This window comes from Podarcis filfolensis, assembly GCF_964270895.1.
Source record: "Podarcis filfolensis genome assembly, chromosome: 15".
Taxonomy (NCBI): domain Eukaryota; kingdom Metazoa; phylum Chordata; class Lepidosauria; order Squamata; family Lacertidae; genus Podarcis; species Podarcis filfolensis.
Window position 1 is genome coordinate 5,369,295 of NC_139618.1, and position 21,714 is coordinate 5,391,008.

The following is a 21,714-nucleotide window of genomic DNA, read 5'->3' on the forward strand; positions in this document are numbered from 1 at the left end:
CATAACAAGCCACCAAACAGCAATTTACTCATCTAACTAAGCCATTTGTCCAATTAGGTTTCCTGCAAATTCTAGCTGGAAAGTGTGTCTTAACCAGTCACCTTAAACTATGAAGAAGTGGGGCCAGGCATACCTCAGTAGGGAGTGAGTTTCACAGGCAAGGAACCACCACTGAAAAGTCCCTTCCTTGGCACCTTAAACCATGCTTACTTGAGTATAAGGACAGCCAAGAGGGCCTCATCTCTCAACACACTGGCAGGTTGATACGAGATTATGGGAGGAAAGGTTCAGGGGAATCTTTAAGGAAATCCATAACTCCCTGATTTCTGCCCCTCCCTGTGATTTTAGACAAATTATGTCCCTCCTATAGCCTTCTAAAACATTAATTGAGGAAGCCAAGGCACCATCTGACTCCACTCTTACTCAGATACTCAGCTCAGGGTAGAGTGAATTGATTCATCCTTACAGCAGCCCTATAAACAGAATACTTTGTTAAGCCCATCCACAAAGACTAGAAACTTTAGTTTTTCTCTCCTGAAACAGAATAAAGTGGTACCTTGGCTTAAGAACAGCTTAGTTTATAAACAACTTGGATTAAGAACACCGCAAACCTGGAAGTAGGTGTTTTGGTTTGTGAACTTTGCCTTGGAAGCAGAACATGTTTCGCTTCCTGTTGAGTGTGTTCCATTTGTAAATTGAGTCCCCTGCTGCTTTGGGAAAGCACGCCTTGGTTTAAGAACGCTTTAAGAACGGACTTCCGGAACGGATTAAGTTCGTAAACCAAGGTACTACTGTAGATGAGACTCTCACAGAACACCAAAGGCTGTACCCAATGTCAAATCCTTCATTGGTTTGTGTGGGAACAATCACATAATTATGGGATGCACAAAAGCCCGCATGAATACAGAAGCAAGGAGCAGGTTTGTCACCAAATTTTGGCTGACTTGTATCTCAGATACAACATTTAAAAAACATTTTGCACACCACTGAGTATCAATGCTCCGTTAAGATAAATGAGCCATGTATGTAGAAGCAAGGAAGCCATACAGTTTGACAGATATCCAAATAGACCACAACAGGGATTTCAGATGAGAGAGTTTTCCACCCATCCCCCTTCCTTTGACAAAAATAGATTTAGTTCAGGATTTATTTATTTTTTAAAGGCTTTTGTGGTTTTTTCCCCTTTTTGTTAACAGAGCACTGATGACTTGGTCTGTCAAAGCTTTAGTCTTCAGCCCTTTGGAACTTCTCCAAGTTTGACTCGGCACAATTTCTGGAAGGTTAAAAGTACACTAGATAAAGGAGCAAGTGTTTTAGAGAAACAATTCCCTCCACAATAGGCACGATAATCCCATTTATGTCGCTGTGTGCTTTGGGGGAAAGGGAGTTGTTTCCTGCTTCTCGGCGTTTACATCGCACATCTCTTTGCACAATCGGCAGAACCCTTTAACGTGGGCAACATCAGACCTGGAGGAAAATGCAGCCCACTGTGTGGCCCTCAAGACCCTCCCTGGACCCCATTGTGGCCCTGCTCTGTGTCCTCCTTGAGAGTTTCTGCCTGATGGCCTGAGTCCTTGGACTGGGATCAGGCCTGATGTTTGCATGGCTGGAATGTAACCTGTACAAAGTATGACTCACATTGGTTGCTCTGGCCACTTTTGCTACTGATCTGTGTCCCCCACCTACACGTTACTCTTGAGTCAGCCACTGGGCTGACAAAGGTTCCCCACCCCCTGCCCTGCAGAACTAAACCAGAAATGGGAATCTGTGGCCCTTCAACTCCCATAACCCCTAGGCAGTACATCCCATGGGTGCAGTGGCCCAACTACCTCTCAGGACCACAGGTTTGCCATCCCTGCCCATAACAGTTGGGAAGCGGGGCCTCTCGGGGACTATTTCCTCTCTTTTAAGATCTCCAGTCTGCTTTGAAATCCTTGCGATTCTGCTGCTGAAAGATTTTGGGAATAAGAAAAGATCCTTTTAATGGGAGTGTTATGGAACAGTCCCGACCCCCCGAGCTGTGTTTCCCCCATACCTTATTGCCTGCTTTTAAGCAGCTACCGGTACTTAAGACAGTGTAATTTCAGCTTCTCTTGGCATTAAGTGATCTATATGCATGCACACCAGTATATCAATGCAAGAAATAAACGACAAGGAAAAGTTAAGTAAGATTATTGTTAATGATTTATAAATTAGTTCTGGGCAAGACTTGATCACTTGTGATCCTTTGAAAACTCCACTGCTGCCAACCTAAAAAAGTGTTCTGGCAAGCAGAAGTACTTTATAGAAGCATCAGATGGAGCCTCGCTGGATCCGGCCAAAGGCCCATCTAGTCCAGTAGCCTGTTCTCCCAGTGGCCAATGGAAATCTCACAAGCAGGACCTGAACACCAGAGCACACCCCAGCATGTGACTCCCAGCATCTGGCATTCGGAGGCATACTGCCTCCCACTGTGTCATTACTGCTGTGTCAACCCAACTGTCTAGGGAAAACGGGAGAAAAGCTGGCTTGTAGGTACAAAGTTCCTAAATCAGGCAATTACATCATGGTCTGAGCTTCATTTGACTGATATGCTGACGAAGGGATTTCAGACACACTTTAACCTCAAAATTTTAGCAACTCCTTTCATGTGTAAGACCTGGTCTCCCTCTCCTCCCACACTTTTCCAATTTTGAGGTTATTTGTGTTTCTGGATCCTTTAACGAGCATCTAGTTTTAGCAAGTAAGACATGGAGAGTAAGTTACCTACTGGAAAATGCTAATGGGAGCAGAAGCCCAACGATGACACCATCAGCCTGACCGAGGGGTAAACCTCCAGGACTGGACCATTTCAGGCTGTGCGTGGCAAAGAATGTCATGTTTTTATAGCATCAGGGATGGGAACCTCAGGTCCGGGTGCTGAGTGTGACTCCCCTCCCTGGCCTCACTATCTTGCCTAGGCCAAGCGAAGTGAATGAAGAAATGCGGTCTGTGGGCTGTAAAGCCTTTCCCCATTTTATAAGCTTTACCACTTAAAAAAAATCCCTTACATGTAGCAAAATAATAAATTGAGGAGAGGGCTATGCTCAGCCTTTCCCATGTGCTCTTTTTATAAATGCAGAGAGGTGGTGTTTTTTAAAGGCGGGGGCAGACTGATGTAGTCAAGACTGCTCATGTTTCAGCCCTTCCAGGCCTTGGAAGATGAGGTCTCTTCAAGTGACGGGGAGCCCCCAGCAGAGCTCCATATAGACTCCGAAGGGCCACTGAATCTGGACCCTTCTGCTCAGGGCTAAAGGTCCCCACACCAGGGGCCTGGATGCCTGACCATCTCTCAGACTCTCATCCCACAGAGTAGAGGAGATGAGTCAGGCAGAAGCTTAGGTCCCGCTAGATTTATGTGAGGCTCCTCGGGAGGAGGAGGAAGTGTATGGAAGCACCTGCCTGGATCAGGGCCTGGCAGACAGCCAGGAAGGGAATGGAGCCCTAAACTCCCAATATAAACTCTTTGCCCGAGCTGCTTCACTGCTGAAGCAACAGCTCTCTGTCTGTCCGAAGCTCCAGCCTGCCTGAAGTGGGTTGGGTTGGGGGTGACATGGTTGCCTGATGTTTCAAATATCCATCTGACACCCATCAAAAGGCCGTAGTCAGTTGACGCTCTGCAACCCCTTGAGGACACTGCCAGTCAAACAGCTGAACCACAGACCGTAACATACTCGCAAGCTGTGAAAAAACTGACCTCATGAGAAGCTTTGAGGAGTTAATGAAAAACCATGAACATTCCTTTCTCCGCATCCCATGTTTGAGCAATTAGATTCATTTTGAGAGCTGCCCAGGATCACAGAGCTGAGTTAACATCAGCAACCGTTAAAAACAGCCTCCTTTGCAAACAGTACCCCCCACCCTGTAATTGATTTCCAAAGAAAAGAAGGTCATCCAATAGGAACAAATTTGGATTGCCTCCCTGCGCCCTGTCCAGTGTGGTGTTCTCCGACTGATATCATCTAGGAAATGTGACAGGCGAAGGGCTGTAGCTTAGAGGCGGAACATCTGCTTTGCATGCATGAAGTCCCAGGTTCAATCCCCAGCATTTCCAGGTAGGGCTGGGAATATCCCTTGTTTGAAACCCTGGAGAGGCACTGTAGGCAATAGCGAGCTTAAAATGAGCTGAAATGCCCTCCTCCCCACACATTCAGGACTTGCAAAGGCACTCACAAAAGTCAGCAGATATAGAGGGCCTTCAGGTCACACAATCTGCATACCCACTAAAACCTCCCACCCTGAATCCTGGGAACTGCAGTTACAAAGCTACAATTCCCAGTACCCTTACAAACTACAGTTCTCAAGATTCTTTGAGGTGGTGGAGGAAAATGTGCTTTTAATGTATGCTGGGGATGCAACCAGCCAGGAAGCTAGACGATAAAGTTATTATGCCTCTTAAACCAGAAGAGATGGGAAATGCCTGACCTTACCCGGTCACAATTAAGTCCAGTGCCTCCTAGTGACTAAGCTGTAGAATGGCACCATCCATACACACTTTTGCTCAGCCCTAAGTTTGTTTGTATTGGTTGGAAGGAAGAAATGCTTCTGTAAGGCAAGGAGAGGGGAGTACACATACATAGAACCCAACTCTGGATGCCTCACATCTTGTGGCCTGCAAATTTTCAGTGAAGTCAAGCTATGCTGAGCCACTGCTAACTCCCCGCAGAACAAAAGCGCTTAGAAAGCCATTATATGCAATAACTGTTAAATGATGAGACACTGTTTACTCAGATCGTCAGATAAATTCTCACTTGCAGGAGGTTGGCCTGGGTGTCCCGAGAGTCATCTGGTTTTTATTTGCAACGTAAAATGTAATTAGCAGCAGTAAGACAAGCAGAAGAATCCAATAAAAGGGGGCTTTGCTCTTAACAGGTCCAAGAGTGACCATTTCTTCCCATATATGTTAATGAAGAAAAGTACTATTTTTTCATATACTCCTCCACCTGCGTGCCAAGGAGAGAGGACAACAATTTTCAGAAATGGTAACATGACCTCTTTTGACTTGAGGTAAACACACACAAACCTCCAGAGAATCCTGGTAAGGATAAAATCTCAGCAAATCTGAGGAGCCCTGGCTAAGACGCCAACTCTGATGTCATTTTTGTTCCAAAGCAAAAACTAAGAAAGCTTCCCCATGTGGGGACCTAGCAGTTGATTTTTTTGGTGGCGGCCCCAAAATCCACATAGGAACATTGGAAGCTGACTTATGCGGAATCAGACTCCTGGTCCACGAAGGTAGTATTGCTTACACTGACTGGCAGCAGCTATCTTAGATTTCAGACGGGGGCACATTCCCAGTCCTACCGGTAGATGTGCGGAACTGAAGTTGGGGCATCTGCATGCAAGAGAGATGTTCTGCCGCTGAGGTGGGGCCCTTCCCTGGACACCTCAGTGCTACTTGCTCCAGAGCTCTCTGACCCCTGTGAAGAAAGGTTACAACATTCGGAGCCGCCAACTTGGATGGTTTCAAAAGAACACTAGATGAATGCATGGAGGACTGAACTATCGGAGGCAATATGCCTCTGAATAGCAGTTGCTGGAAATCGTAAGTGGGGAGAGTACAGTTGTGCTCAGGTCCTGCTCATGGGTTTCCCATTGGGGCATCTGTGAGACCAGGATGCTGGGCTAGAAGGGGTTTGGGCCTGATCCAGCAGGGCTGTTATAGTCAGTGCTGGCAGTGGACAGACGGTCCCTTCATTCTGATTCAATCCAATTTCATCTCCTCTATGCTTTCCAATCTGTTCCCTTCCTCAAAGAGGGACGGCAAATCTAGAAATGGGATTCCACTCAGCTTTTATCGTCCATATCGATCCCTCTCCCGCCTTCTGGAGAGTGCATTGCTCTTGCCTCAGGTTATGTGGGTGTGTTGTGTGTGCCAGCAAGAGAAGGGTTAAGGAAATGTTTATCACAAGGCTGGCTTCAGAGTTGAAAGTAATGTGATCAGTAATGAATTTTGTGTTACATTAGGTTGTATAAATGGACAGACAAGCGCAGACACCAAGTGGCCAGGAGTCAGGGCTAATTTAATGAGGCTAAAATAGAGACAGCACCAATTAGACGCCGGGCCAGCTCAGTGCTCCTGCAGGGACTGCAAATGAATAGGTACAAATCAAATTACTGACTAATAGAAGCAGTACAAGAGAGGGCAGTCAATGCTAAATGCATTAGGGTCTTGTGACCTCTCTGCTCTGAACAACAGAATCCCAAATTTGACTTTAAAAATAAAATAAAAAGGGGTGGGGTGGGGAGGGTGGAGAGAGAAAGAATAATAATAATCAAAGAAACTCTTGTTTGCTTAAAAACACACACGCCAAGAGCATTGGTTGCAAAATGCTGGAAAATATTTAAACGTCGGCCATTTTGCGTGAGCAAGGAGTGTTTTCCCTGGGGAGCGAAACATTTTTAAAGGCTCCATCGAAGTCGGGTGTCCCTTTCCACAATCGCTGGGTAGTTCTATAGAAAGGGTGTCTGGGATTCCTGGGCACAGGAAAGTGAATGCCACAAGTTGCACTCAAGGATGTACAGTGCTTGGCTACCGCAAATGCTTGGAAAATAGGAAGAATTGATTCCCGTGAATGTTGCAGAAGCAGACAGCGATGGGCTGGAAGACGCCCAGCATGGGAGAATGCACTGCACCAGAAAGCAGCTGTGCAGGAGCAAGCGAAGGAAGGATATTATGCAGCCCAACACCTTACTGGGTTTTTTTTTTATGATGGCTTCAGTGGATGTGATTTGAAGTGTACCTCCCCTTAACTATGGAAGGAAAGTGGCAGAGATGGGGGAGAAATGTGGTTAGTTTACATTTGCACATGAATCCATGTAATTCCTGAAAAAAATGTACAAACCGAACGTGGCCTTTCCGTACCCAGGAGTTAGGTGGGCAACCCAGGTTTGCTGTCTGGGGACACAGGTGGATTCCAACCCGTCACCAAGGACCCAACTGGCTTCTGTAACAACGAATGTTCATGCCCACCTTAGGCTGCTATAGCTGTTCCTGGATCCGAATAGCCTGATCCCAGGGCCTTCTTAGTGGTGGTTCCCTGTTTGCAGAATGCCCTCCCTGGTGGGGCGCGTCTCCCTCCCTCATTATTAACATTCACATTTCCCTTCAGGTATTGCAGTCCTGAGCCACTTTTCCATAGCTCAAAACCAGCACTTTGAATTGAGCCCATTTAACTAATTGGCAGCCAGTGCAACCAGGCCAGGATGGGTGTAATATGCTCAAACCGTCTTGTGAGCAACCTGGCTGCTGAATTCTGCACAAGCTGAAGTTTCCGAACCATCTTCAGAGGCAGCCCTACGTACAACGCATTGCAGCAATCTAACCAAGTGTTTGTTTAACATGCTATTGTTGTTTTTTTAATTTGTGTACTGGTTTGCCATTTTGATATTTACTGCCCTGGGCTCCTTTGGGAAGAAGTGGCAGGAGAGGAAATCTCATGAATAAATGAATAGATATCCTTCCTGCATCTCTCTGAATTTTGCACGGCGGGTCTCCAAGTTTATTTTTTTTTTAAAAAAGTGCGCGAAAAGCATATATTAATGGACAGTGCAATGCTCAACTTGTCAGCTAAGAAACAATGGGGCTTAATTACAGGTGGGTGGGTATTAGGATGGTAGCCTAAGATGATGTATGACTGTTCCTTGGAGAAGGACTGCAGTGCAGTAGTTGAGCATCTTCTGTGCATGTAGAAAACCCCAGGTTCACTCTCTGGCACCTCCAGGTTCTGTTGGAAACCCTGAAGAGCTGCTGGTAGTCAGTTTAGACAGCACTGAGCTACATGGACCAATGGGCCTGAATCTGCACATGGCTGGTCTTATATTAAATCAGACCTTAATTGAGAACCATGAGAACTGAAATCTGACTTTTTTTTAATGGGAAGAGCTACAGCTCCGTGGTAGAGCATCTCCTTTGCTTGCAGAAGGTCGCAGGTTGAATCCTCGGCATCCCCAATTAAGGCTGGGAAAGAATCTCTGCCTGAAACCCTGGAGAGCTGCTGCCAGTCAGTGTAGACAGTTCTGAGCAAGATGGACCGGGGTCTGACAGTATAAGACAGCTGCCATTCCATCCTGATTCCAGAGTGGTCAGTTTAAATTTCTGTATTTCTGTATAGACAAACTTTTTAAAGCAAAGCAGCTATTTAAATACATATGCTATCCTAAAGCACACATTCAAAATGTATTTTATCAGAATACCCGCATTTTCAAATGCATTTTGGTGCACTTTTCGAGCTGAGACCTGTAGCACAAAACGCTGCGAAGTGCAAGATCAGAAGGAGAATTTTGCACCAGCAGGTGCAGATTGGGTAGGTTTGCGTCAAGATGCAGAGCCAACGAAGCTTTCCTCCATCCCTGCCTCTTAATCTATAGTTGGATCAACTTCCACTCTGGAAATATTTTTAGCGCCACTGTTGTCGTCTCCGGGCCAAGCTTAAAATGCAGACAGGGCTCTGGCGAGGTCCAGCTCCCTTGCTCAAAAGCGTGTGCATGTTTAACCTTCGACGGAAGTTTGGGAGAGGAAATGGCTCATTGAGCTGCCTACATTGGGAGCGAGCCGCTGTTCCTCCCCCAGCAAGGAGGCTTAAAAATGGCCCGTCGCCAAGATTCCAGAGATTTGGAAGTCATTCCAGAGCAACAACAAAAAACAAAAAAATGTAAAAAATATTGAGTTGTTGGCAATGGTACTGCAGCGAGGAGTGACCGGTTTCCTTTCGGAAAGCTTACAGGGAGTCGTATTAAATACACGCTTCCTCACCTCGGCGCTGCAAAGGGACAAATAAAATGCGAAGCCAGTTTTTTTTTACTGTCTTGTATAAAAAAAGCTCTCTAATGGACTTTGCAGGATGAAAATAGTTTAGAGCTGGATGGTGGCAGGTACATGCATTCCTGCACTTCCAAGACGTAAAAGCAGACATGGGGACGTGATGGAATGGGAGGTAGATGAAACAAGGGGCTAAGGCAACCTCCAAACGAATGCCAAAAGCCCATTCGGAGGAATAAGATGCTGACAGAGCGAAGCCAAAGTTAAAGACGTTCAAAATACAGGCATCCGGATGCTGTAATTCCCAAGCTGTATGCCAGAGCACATGAGTCTGCCACAAGACATGCATCTGTAGAGTAAGAACAGCCTCTTGTAATCCATTTTAGAGAGGGTGCCTGCTGCCTCTCTGGATTTCATGCTCTCCCTGGATCAATCATTCCCCCTGTCAAGATGGCCCCCTGCATGATCCACTGCTCTGGCTCTGCACGCTTCCCATCTTGCTCTGCTGGGGGCAGGCAGTTCCAAAAGAAAAGGGAGACCCAGAGCAGAATCATCTGCCCATTGCGTCTCTGCACAAAGTCATGGCTCCAACCAAATCAGGGACATCCGGATCTTGGAAATGCATAAATCAAACGCTGCCAGAACTAAGCCGCAGATGTGCCACTGGAAATAAAGCTGTAACATGGAGCAGGAAACCATTCTGGCAAACAAAAAGGACTTTGCCTGGCACTGCAACGACATCAAAGTCAGTGCCAGGTAAGATCCTCTCGGAAGGGCATTTTGCCCTTAATGGGGAGGATGGCGGCAAAGAATCAGCAGAATCTCTAAAACTGGCAGAGGGGAGCAGTCCCAGCTCCGGGACACCCTCTCTGAGACCCCATCCCTGGATGAGTCTCCACATCTCCACCGTCTTTGATGAGGACGCGGGTGGCGTTGTGGTCTAAACCACTGAGCCTCTTGGGCTTACCGATCGGAAGGTTGGCGGTTCGAATCCCTGCAACGGTGTGAGCTCCCGTTGCTCTGTCCCAGCTCCTGCCAACCTAGCAGTTCGAAAGCACCAGTGCAAGTAGATAAATAGGTACTGCTGTGGCAGGGAGGTAAACGGCGTTTCCGTGCGCTCTGGTTTCTGTCACGGTGTTCTGTTGCGCCAGAAGCGCTTTAGTCCTGCTGGCCACATGAGCCGGAAAGCTGTCTGTGGACAAAGCCGTTTCCCTTGGCCTGAAAGTGAGATGAGGGCCACAACCCCAGAGTCGCCTTTGACTGGACTTAACCGTCCAGGGGTCCTTTACCTTTACCTCTTTGATGCCACCTGCTTGCTTGCCCAGTGAAGAGCCAGCGAGTAAGTAGACGGTGGCATCTCCTCCTCCTCCTCTGCCCCACCACTGTTGTCTGGGCCAGAGTAAGAGGCAGGAGAACAACCAAGCAGGTGGCAATGGGGAGGAGCAGCTGGTCCCCTGTGGGCGTGTGAGCCCCTGGCAGATGCCTGATCACACCAACCCTTGATGCCAACCCTGTGGAGAGGGAAGCTGAGAGAAGGGGCAGAGAAATCCTTCTACTTTCACCCCCTTTGAGTTTCTCACATGCTCAGTGTTATGGGACTGGTCTGTTCCATTTCCAGGTTAATCAACAAAAAATTCCCAGGGAAAAAAAATCTGCATGAAAATTCACATTTAGATAAGTAGCCTTGATCAATTTTTTTCTAAAAATGTGCATTTCATTTTAATATCAAAGCGTGCATTGAAATGAACATTTTGACACGTCTGCTGAGGAAAGAGGTGCACCAGAACATCCAAGTTCCGATTCCTGCTCCATCCCTAGCTGAAAAAAACCCACATTTGTAGAATGTAGGCATTCTAGGCAGCTCAATACAAAAGTATCTGTGTTTGGACTGGGTTTTCATTTCTACCTCTGAGCTGAAAAATAAACGCCACTGTCTGTGCATACTTCTATTGGGGCTGTATCTCTTGGACGACTGTTTATGAAGGACGGACTTGGATTTAGATAGACACAAAGCTGTCCAGATCGTTAGATTATGGGGCCAAAAGGCCATTTCCCTGAGCATAGCCAAACTGTACGACCGGCTCTATTGCTGAAGCCACATTGAAAATAGATTCCTCTTTTCTCTCCTTTTTCTGCTACTCTGATCGGGTTCCTTTTCCGCTTGCTGTCTGATAGCTATTTCTGTCAAGTCAGAGAAAGCTTCAAGTGGAAAAGACCCTTTTGGTCATCGAGGTAAATGTCCCCAGCCAGCTCTTCCTGCATGCCTTTAAGCAATTTTTAGCAGATGGCTCCAAGCTGATTTTTTATGCTGACTAGTGTAAGTATCTCTTACAGAAACCTTTGAAAAACAACCCCCCATCCTATCTTTCGAAGTATAGGAAAACCTTTATTTAATTTTTAAATTGAAAGGTAGGTCTGTTCAACCAAGCAAAATCTTTTTTGCTTGATTCATCGCCAGTCTTTTAACTGTTTAATTCACCAATGAACCACTTCAATGTAAAAACCTTTGCCAAAGGCCCATCTAGTCTAGCATCCTTTTATCACAGGGACCAGCCAGCTGCCCGTGGGAATCCTGCAAGCAGGACCTGAGTGCAACAGCATTTGCGATTCCCAGCAGCTGCCATTCAGAGGCACACTGCCTCCGACAGTGCAGGGGGAACAGAGCAACAATGGGCGAAAGGGCCTACAAGAATAGAAGAAGAAGAGGCCGATGGATCAAGTCAGGGGCATGAAGTCCAGCATTCTGTTCTCACATGGCTAACCACATGCTAGAGGCTTTCTGTTAACACACATTCTCCCCCCCTGTAGACACAGGGGAGAACACACATACTTCAGAGGAGGGCTGGGGAGCCTGAGGCCCTCCAGATGCTGTTGGACTCCAGCTTCCATCAGTCCTAACACAGCATGGTCAATGGCCAGGGATGATGGGAGTTGCAGTCCACCAACATCCTCTACTAAAGCAAATTCCCTGCTCTGCAGTTTCTACGGAGGAACAAAACCCATCTTTGTTTTTACATGCTGACAGAGAAGACAAGCCAGCCAAACAGAAAACCAGGGTGGGTTCTGTGTTGTATCTAATGTTCACCATGGTGCGGGAGGAATCGATATTATTTAATCACACTCCACTTTTAGTTGTTGCTCCTTTCCTTTGGGAAGAGAAGACTCCCTGGAAAAGACCCTGATGTTGGGAAAGATGGAGGGCACAAGGAGAAGGGGACGACAGAGGACGAGATGGTTGGACAGTGTTGCCAAAGCTACCAGCATGAGTTTGACCAAACTGTGGGAGGGAGTGGAAGACAGGAGTGCCTGGCGTGCTCTGGTCCATGGGGTCACGAAGAGTCGGACACGACTAAATGACTAAACAACAACAACAACCTTTCCTTTGGAGGAGACAACACTGGAAGCATAAGAGTGCCTTGGGGGTCGGGGAGGCACAGAAGCAAGCAAGTCAGCAAGGTGTCTTGGCTGCGAAGCAACATCAATACCCTGCTACCCTAAACCAACTTCTCCTGAGATAACTCTCTGTTACTCTCTGAGAAGAGTTAAAATTGAGCCACTTTAGCCATGCTGTTAGAGGGCTGTGATCCATGGTACAGTCCAAGGTGGCTTTAGGCAAAGAGCAACCTAATTGTCCATTAGTAGCTACTGTCTCCTGCCCATCGCCAACTGACCACCAAGGCTCTGTTTTGCTCACACAGCAGCACGCCTCTCGCTTAGAGTTAAAAACAGCACATTCCAGGAGTTAAAACACTTATTCCAGACAATATAAGAAAACCAGTTGTGGGGAAATTTATGGCGCTGCTCGACAGAGACTTCACTGCTGGTATCATTTAGTCCAGCTGACTGGGTGGAAAAGCATTAGAGAAAGTGAAGACTAAGCAAAAAATAATAATAATGTTTTTAAATAAAAGAGAGACAAATGGCTGTTTCAGCCAAACGCTTTCAACAACAGAGTAAATATTAGGAGGGTGGGGTGGGTGAGGAGAAGGGGGATGGGTTTCAAAAGCAGCCAGCAATATTCTGTCTGAGATATAGCAGAAAGGGGCAGCCATTCATCTTGACCTCTGCTTGCTCTTCAGTTTATAGCTTGGCAAGGTTTTAATGAGAAATTCAAGCAGCTGTTTTGGTCCACAGGAGCCTTGTTCAGGGGTGGCCCAGAGGGCCTGAGCCCTAGGGCTTCTGCACCCTGATCCCCCGCACCCCAACAGTCTGATTCAGCTTGCTATGGTCCTCCTTCATTGATAACATTGTGTGCTAGTCTTTGCTAAATCATCCCTTTGGAACCCCAGGCCCCAAACTCAGCAAAAGGCTGAGGAGTGGAGTTGCACCAGACCTAACATGTGGTGCTTTTGGGACTGCTTCAAACTTTCTTGAACAAGGAGGGCTAGAAGCTTGGCTTCTCTAGAACAGCAAGCAGCAAGATTCATCAGTTTTTGTTTTCTATGCTATATTATATATCCCCACACTGTTTGGCACAGATACAGTGGTACCTCGGGTTAAGAACTTAATTTGTTCCGGAGGTCCGTTCTTAACCTGAAACTGTTCTTAACCTGAGGTACCACTTTAGCTAATGGGGCCTCCCGCTGCTGCTGCGCCACCGCCGCACAATTTCTGTTCTCATCCTGAAGCAAAGTTCTTAACTTAAGGTACTATTTCTCGGTTAGCAGAGTCTGTAACCTGAAGCGTCTGTAACCCGAGGTACCACTGTACCTGGAACACACTCTCTGACCCGATCATTTTTCTTTCTCTGAGGCACAAGCAAGAGGGTACACAACACAATCTTTCTCCCCTCTGAAAAACTCCCGCCAGGCCCTGTTCTAATGCTGGCGTTGATATTGAGTTGTTACCCACAGTCCAAACGGGATCTTTCTTGTGGGGAAAGAGGGAATTTGCTTAACACCAATCCCAGCCGCCAAAAGCGCCTGCAATTTGCAAGCATTCCAGCCTCCCGACGGCCTCTTGAGCCGAAGCCTAATCCCTGGGAGTGCCATTCCATTTATGTTAATGGGCCCTTTAATTTATCACAATAATGGACTGTGATGAAGATGGATTAATTTGGATTATGGGAGCCAGCACTCTCTCGAAGGCAGATAATTATACACCCAGAACCTCATCTGCACATTTGCTGTTGATCAGCGCAGATGCCATGCGAGGGGAAGCGAGGCACGTTCCCATGGGGCACAGAATGGGGTGCAGTGTGTGGAGACTGGACGTTTTTAAGGTGGGCTGTCACAAGCCCCAAATCTGCAAATGTCCCAAGACACAAACATTTGTTTTCATGTCGCCATGGCAGACACAAACCCCGGAGGGAGGTGGGCTGCCATCATGTGATTGGGAGGGTTCAGAGGCCCCAAAGAGTTTGATGTCAGAAGGGATGGGAGAGTCCATTTGGGTGGGATGAGGGGGGTGGGCAGAAAGACCACCAGCAACTTTCTCAAAGGACTTCTGGGAGTGGAGCTATCCAAAGGCGCTTTTGGAAATGTTAGCAATATTGGGAATGTAATGGCTCACAATGAAGGGACCCGTTGGCTTCTGCATCATCTTTCTGCAACTTGGGTGTCCTCCAGATCACTATCAGATCCCAACTCCCATCAGAGCTACCTCTACTGTCAGAGGCAGGGCCAGTTGCTGGGGATTGCAAATGGGGACAGCTGCTATTGCTGCGCTCAGTTTTCTGTTGGGGCATCTGGTTGGCCACTGGATGCTGGACTAGCTGGGCCATCGGCCTGATCCAGTAGGACTCTAATGCTACCAGCCCCAGCCAACAAGACCAAGGGTCAGAGATGATGGATGCTGCAGCCCAGCTACACCTGGACGGCCACAGGCTGCCTTTCCCCTCTCTAACCTGGAGTCATTTCAGTGTGCTGGGGGAAGCAACAGGCAGCTGGGATGGGCACAGTCAAGCCAGGATGTTTGAAGCAGATCTGAAACCTCCCTCGGTCCAGAGAACCACATGGCCCAAGAGGCCTGTTATATAGTTTCAAGACCTTCTATCCTCCCTCTGTTAGAAAGGTACAATTCTGCCACTGCCAGGGCCCCATCTGCACTACACATCTAAAGCGGGATCATAACCAGTTTAAGCAGTTATGGCTTCACCCCCAAAGAATTCTAGGAGCTGCAGTCTGTTAAGAGTCCTGAGAGTTGTTCGGAGACTTATCCATCCCTCTCCGAGCTTACAATTTCCGGAGGCGTTTAACAATCAACCCCTCTTCCTAGGGAACTCTGGCAATTGCAGTTCTGCAAGGGGAATTGGGGCCTCCTCACAACTCAGCACCCTTAACAGTTCCCAGGATTCTTTGAGGTAAGCCTTGATTGTTTAAAGTGGCGTGATGCTGCTTTAAATGTATAGTGCAGACGGGCCCCGGGTTTTGTGTGTTAGATTTGTCAACCTCCCCCACCCTCTGCAAATGCTCCAGCTGTATCTAAGTGCTACCCCAATATGTGAAGGATCCGCTTGGGGGTGGGGTTGTCCTCGAGGGAGCAAGGCAATGGGGGTGGATGAACATTATAAGTTAGTTAAAGAAAATCACCATTGGGTGAGAGACGTATGTGATCTCTGATCACATCTCTTCTTTGTACCTGTTCCAGATCCCACTATGTCCCGACCGGGCGACTCAGACATGGCGTCAGCCAGCCGTTCCCGGAGGCCTTCGTCGGTTTGTTCCATGGAAGACAGGTGGCGGAGGCCAAAGCTCTCGGGCCAGCTCCCGCAGACTTCCAGCAGGGTCATGCTCCGATCAAAGGCACCTTCAGGAGAAATGACGGGATGAAAGTTAGTTTCTATGTTATTTCCCCCCATTTCGCTTACAGCAGCTTCACTTCAGGAGAGCATCAGAAAACCCAAGGTGAGAAAATATAAAACAATACAGTATTATGTATTTTACATTTCACAGCAGCATTATGTAACAAAAGATCAGAGGGAAAAGAACCACACTATGGGTAGTATTCAATGTTAGCCCTGCTCAGAGCAGACCCACTTAAATTAATGGATCTAAGTTTTCTGTGCCCATTAATTTCAATGGGTTGACCCCTGAGCAAAACTTACATTGGATACAGCCCAGATGAATTAATGAGCACAACTAACTTCTGTCCATTAGTTTTAATTGGCCTTATACGATTCCAAGGTTAGATACTGGTAAAGCACAAAAGGATTAAGACATCTTGACCAAACGCTTTCTGGGAGAACCAAGACTTGGCCACTTGCCTAACAACTACAACCCTAATATATGTCTACTCAGAAGTAAGTCCTATTGAATTCAGTGAGGCTTATTCCTAGATAAGTGGACACAAAATTGCAGCCTGAAATAATATAGTATTGGGGCTGGGAGACCTCTCCTCATTGAAGTTGGTGCCACTTCCAGTAAGGCCCTGTTCAATAAGGCCTGGTCTTCATTGGGCACAGCACCTGGATCAGGGCCTCAAGATGTGAATTACTGGAGACCAATTGGCATTTAATTTAAAAAATCATATCCAAGTTCATATCCAGAAGGCAAGGTCTTCTTTTCACTAGGAACAGGATGGATATTTTATTTTTTTAAGCACACAGAAAATGTTAACACCCGGCACGCACAGGGCATGACCAGCCCATGCATCACCCAGGCACTACACATTCTCTTAAAACAGAACTCCCAAATTCTTTCTACAACAAGCAAACAGACCGATCATCAGCATCCAGGGCCTGACCAGGTTTGAGGGGGCCATCAGCAAGGAATGCAGCCATCTATATTAGTGTGCCAATGCAGCCGCCATTTTAAATTTCCCACCATGCCCCAGAGTGCTTGATGATGTAGCTTCACTCTGGAGCATTCAATGGTGCCCTTCACTGGGGAACACACTGCCATTTTGATTTTCTACTATGCCCTGGAATAATGATTTATCAGGCATTCCAGGGAACTGTGGGAAATTTCAAATGGTTGGCAGCTCCAGACCCAGCTGCATGCCACAGGGAGGACTGGCATCAGTGGTGACCCCTCTTGAGGGGACTGGGCATCAGCAGCGGCATGGAAATATTGGGTGCTGACACCATTCCTACCAGCATCCACTGGCTCCAAAAGAACAAGTGAAAGGAACCCAAGAGATAAACGGGCACACGCAGCAAAGACGATGGAGCGAAAACCTCTACGCTCTCCAGAAAGGCAACGGAAAAATAATTCCCTTAACTTGCAGTTGTTTCCTAATTCAAAAATAGGACATGACGTTTGACTAAATGCAAAGATTAGATTGTGGACCCCCAGATCACTTCAAAGTACAAATTAAAATTATTCGAGTCTATTATATAGCAGCTCCGCCGCGAAGGCTTACTTTAAATCATTCCCCCGCTTGGAATGAGATTACTGTCTGGGGGCTTTGACGCGCAATCTGCATGCCATTTCACTCAACAATTAGGTAACTGAATATGGAGCGTTTAGCGGGCCTGGCTTTTGCCAGCCTGCAGAGGTCGGGTGTGGGTGGGTGGGGGCGCGGAGGGAAGGAGGGAAATGCCAGCGTTTCTCTCGAAGTTGAAAGTGCACAAAACACATCCCCTGGTTATCAGGCTTCTGGTGCTTCCCTTTGATCAGCCGTCAGAAACTATCTGCACTCCTGCGGCAACTGGGCAGCTTCACAGCTCACTCCCGGCCTCTGACAGGTAGTAATAGAAAGGGCGAGAGACCAGGCCCTGCGGCAGGCGTCCCTTCCTCTGATAACGTCCAAAGTACTGGGTGATAACCGGTGGTAAACACTCAGGCCGGCCAGCTAATCCGTGCATCAGCAAAGAGGAGAGATAATATGAAAAGCTAATGGCTTGGAGAAAATAAATAAATACGAAGGGTGAGGGGGCGGGTGAGAGTGTCTGGCGTTTTAAGGCCCACGAGGGGAACCCCAAATCTAGTCAACGTCACTTGCCATTTTGATGTCACTTCCTGGAACTTAGATGCTTCCATCATTTCGCTCTGCAAAATCCTTTTCGATTCGGCTTCATGCCACAGCTCAGGGGGAGAGAACAATGCTTTGGGTACAGGAGGCGCCATGCTGAACCCCTGGCACCTCCCATTAAAAGGATCGGGTATCCAAAGGGTGGGAAAGAGCTCCGCTCTGTGACCTCTCCTTCGGCCAGAGGGAACAGTTCTTAGGGAAAGGGACAAGCAGTCTGGCCTGATATAAGGCAGCTTCCTGAGTTCATCTGTCCATTGGCGGCTGGCGCCCATTGGGATTGGTGGGTTGGATGGCAAGGAGGCCAATGGTAGGCAGAGCCACAGCCAAAGAAAGGTGGAGCTATCTCCTCCCTGTTGAGTTCTGCTAGGGGCAGCGCTGAGACCAAGGAGGAGGAAGGTCACAGCCAAGGCATTTCCGTGGGCCAGTTGCAAGTAAGACAGGAAGCTGGGTCACTGAGGTTTCTGGGGCAGTGCCTCATTTGCCCTAGTGGAACAGCCTCCACTGGTGGAGCTGGTGTGGCGCAGTGGGTGATATGTCCAAATAGGATCTAGATTCAAATCCGCACTCAGCCACAAAGTTCACAGGGTGATCTTGGGCCAATTGTTCTCCCCACCACCAATGTTGGCTGCAGTGGCGTAGCGTGGGTTGTCACCACCCGGGGCAAGGAAAGTAATTTGCACCCCCTAACCCATGGATTTGCGCCCCCTAACCCTAACCCCCAGATGTTGCGCCCAGTGCGGCCGGCCCCCCCTGCACCCCCCACGCTACGCCACTGGTTGGCTGTTTATTGAGCATCCGTTTCCACTGGTTACAGCAGGGGTCAGCAACCTTTTTCAGCAGGGGGCCGGTCCACCGTCCCTCAGACCTTGTGGGGGGCTGGACTATATTTTGAGGGGGGGGGTGAACGAATTCCTATGCCCCACAAATAACCCAGAGACGCATTTTAAATAAAAAGACACATTCTACTCATGTGAAAACATGCTGATCCCAGACCATCTGTGGGCCGGATTGAGAAGGTGATTGGGCCACATCCGGCCCACGGGCCTTAGGTTGCCTACCCCTGGGTTACAGCATGTTCTGCCTCACTTCCAAGTACACCTTCCTGTCACTTTCCATATTGCAGAAAGTTCGCTGTTATTTAGGGGGGGGAGAGTGGGTTGTCGTCCCCCCCCTAAGTGCACCAAATCCAATTTAATTGTGCAACTTGAATTTGCCTCTGTGTGGCTGAACCCCAGCTGGATCTGGAAGCACCCCTCGTCTTTGCCTTCTTTTCTGTGTCAGCACTTTGGGGGACCTGAAGAATGTTCTCAAGTGCCTCATCAGTTGCCTTTTCCTAAAGGCTCCCAAAGATTCCACTTCACCCTCCCCTTCTTCGGTAGACAAGGACGGGAGATCAAGACTTTTTATCACATTTCAGAAAGTGGGAAACCCAAACACCCTGGTCCTCCTGTTAAGCAGGCCTATGAATAACAGTGGCAATCGCTTTTGATGCTCTGCCAAGGCGGCTGTGCAGGCACCCAAATAAATAAAAAAAAACTTCAGAGGGAAGGAGAGAGAGAGTCTGACTCTAGTTCCATAGATGCTTGAGTGAGAGCCGAGGAGACAAGAGTAGCGCTGCCTCCCCAATCAAGCCCCAAGACCTGCCAAGAGCTCTTAACGGGCAACTTGTGAGGTGTGAGCATTAATGTAGAATGCTGCTTTCAGGGATTAACGGTGCCAAAAACCTCTGCTCGGGACGCTCCCTTTTGATCTTCTCCTCCCTTTTCACCCCGCGATGGCATTCCACCTACGTGTCTGGTAGTAAATCTCATGCCAACACCATTAAGCTAGGATCGCACGTGGGCCAATAATCCCTATTTGCCAGGGACTGCCCTCGTTTTCTGATACAAGTCCTGGGTGGATACAAGTTTGGGGTTGTAGCCAACTAAACTCTACTTGGAGTAAAGCCTAAGTTGGTCTTGCCCGTGAATTTCAATTTGTTGACTTGGAGCCTGACTCGCACGAGATATAATCATTTGTTTTTTAGGGGGAGAACTGGGGGATGCCATTAAAAATTATTTCTACAGTATTAGAATTCTCAGCCTTCTTCCATACCCCCTTTCTGATGCACCTTGGCTCTACTGCACAGGCACAAAAATGAGTAAGCATGAACACTAATGACCACTTTTTCATTACAGTGGTACCTCGGGTTAAGAACTTAATTTGTTCCGGAGGTCCGTTCTTAACCTGAAACTGTTCTTAACCTGAAGCACCACTTTAGCTAACGGGGCCTCCCGCTGCTGCTGCGCCGCCGGAGCACGATTTCTGTTCTCATCCTGAAGCAAAGTTCTTAACTTTGTATTTTAATTTTGTTTTTAAGTTGTAATCATTCAACTTGTTTTTATTATTGCTTGTAAGCCGCTCTGAGCCCGGCCATGGCTGGGGAGGGCGGGGTATAAAGAAAAATTATTATTATTATTATTATTAACCCGAGGTACTATTTCTGGGTTAGCGGAGTCTGTAATCTGAAGCGTCTGTAACCCGAGGTACCACTGTATTTAAGCCTAAACTGTATTTCACTGACATAGGAAAGCGTCCATCAGTGGAGGCTGCTCTGTTAGGGCAAATGGGGCACTGCCCCACTAATCTCCGTCTGGCCTCATCCAGCTCCCGCCTTCCTGCCTATCTACTTACATCCAGCCCAAGGAGTGGTGCAGCCTCTCAGCTTCCTCTTCTCCTCCGTCTCAGCGTTGTCCTCATAGAACTCAGCAGGGAGGAGGATGGTGACAAAACCAGAATCTGTTGGCTTCACCTTTCATTGGCTCCACCTACCGTCGGGCATCAGACACCACTGGCATCTACTCGAGGGCTGAGGGGCCCCTCATGCGAGGAGACAGTAGCAAACTATTTAGCCAGGACATAACTGTATATGTAACTCCCCCCACCTCCCCCTTGCTTACTGGTTTCACTGGACTCCGACAACCTTTTGCCTTGGCACTCCCTGGCGTTGGAATTGCGTTATGGATTAAGGTGATCAGCTTCACCCGGTCTCCAGACAGCCATTAATCCCTACCTGGTTTAATCTTTCATCATTCCTGACACCGAGTTACCAAGCCCAGTGAGGAGCGACACATGCCATGTGAAGCAGACGGCAGAACTCTGAGCATCCTCTCATCAGGGCTGTGCGCAGACTGTCACCTCTAAATTCGGCATCAACAGTAACCCAAGTGCTGCAGTGCCTACATCACTGGCTTCATCTTGCATAGCTTAGTCTGCTACTCTTGCTGTTCTGCATAGTTTATTCTGGATTCATTTGTCAGCCGGGGTGGGGAGGGGGATAAAGTGCTTTGCAGTGGGCACTAGACTGGGGCTTCTGGGTCATGGGAAATCCTACTCAATGACCCCCTCCTCCCAATCTTCTCATAGCTTTTGAGACTTTGGGCATCATCCACACAAGAGTGAAGCCTTCTTTGTCAGCCACAAGGCCTAGAAACATAGAGTTCCCTTTTCTTTTTTAAAATGGAAGCTGAGATCTTCAGGTCTGCATTTACTTTGAGGAAAGAAGGCTTCTGAAACTTCACCAGGCATCGTCCACATGCATTAAAAACACGTGTTCGAAACTGTTTGCCAATCGGGGGCCACATTCCCATCTGAGCAGCATTCTGGGAGCCACATGCCAGTGGTGGGCGGGGCCAGGGGCAAAAGTGGGTGGAGCAGTTAGCACAAATTGTACGCTTTGCATAGTAGGCTAGTTTCTACACCATTCTCTCACACACCCTTCTCTGCAGCATGTTCAGAGTTTAAGGACACCTTCTAGCCACCCATAAACACTCGAGGAAGGTTATGAGCAGGGGGTAAGCTTGGGGAAGGGAATGTGACCTGGGGAGAGTTCAAAGGGTTGGAGAGGGGACTGAAGAGCCACATTTGGTCCACGGGCCTGGGACTGTCTCTTAAAGCCTTCTTACTCAGCCACAAGGACTAGAAACTTGGGCTGTTGTTGTTTCAAAAAATGGAAACAGGATCCTAGTTTATTGCGAGGAGAG

General features: G+C 47.8%; 1 protein-coding gene across 12 annotated transcripts in view; it reads right to left on the reverse strand.

Moving 5' to 3' along the window:
* The window catches only part of BCAS3 (BCAS3 microtubule associated cell migration factor), a 451,567-nt gene that overhangs the window by 8,095 nt on the left and 421,758 nt on the right, over positions 1 to 21,714 (reverse strand). For 8 of the 12 annotated variants that reach the window (XM_083587575.1, XM_083587565.1, XM_083587574.1 and 5 more), the window contains one exon: positions 15,359 to 15,526. In XM_083587575.1, coding sequence (XP_083443701.1) covers positions 15,359 to 15,526 — 168 coding nt within the window. Of the gene's footprint in view, positions 1 to 15,309; positions 15,527 to 21,714 lie in introns of all 12 variants that reach the window. The other 4 variants (XM_083587567.1, XM_083587566.1, XM_083587573.1 and 1 more) reach the window with 1 other exon arrangement.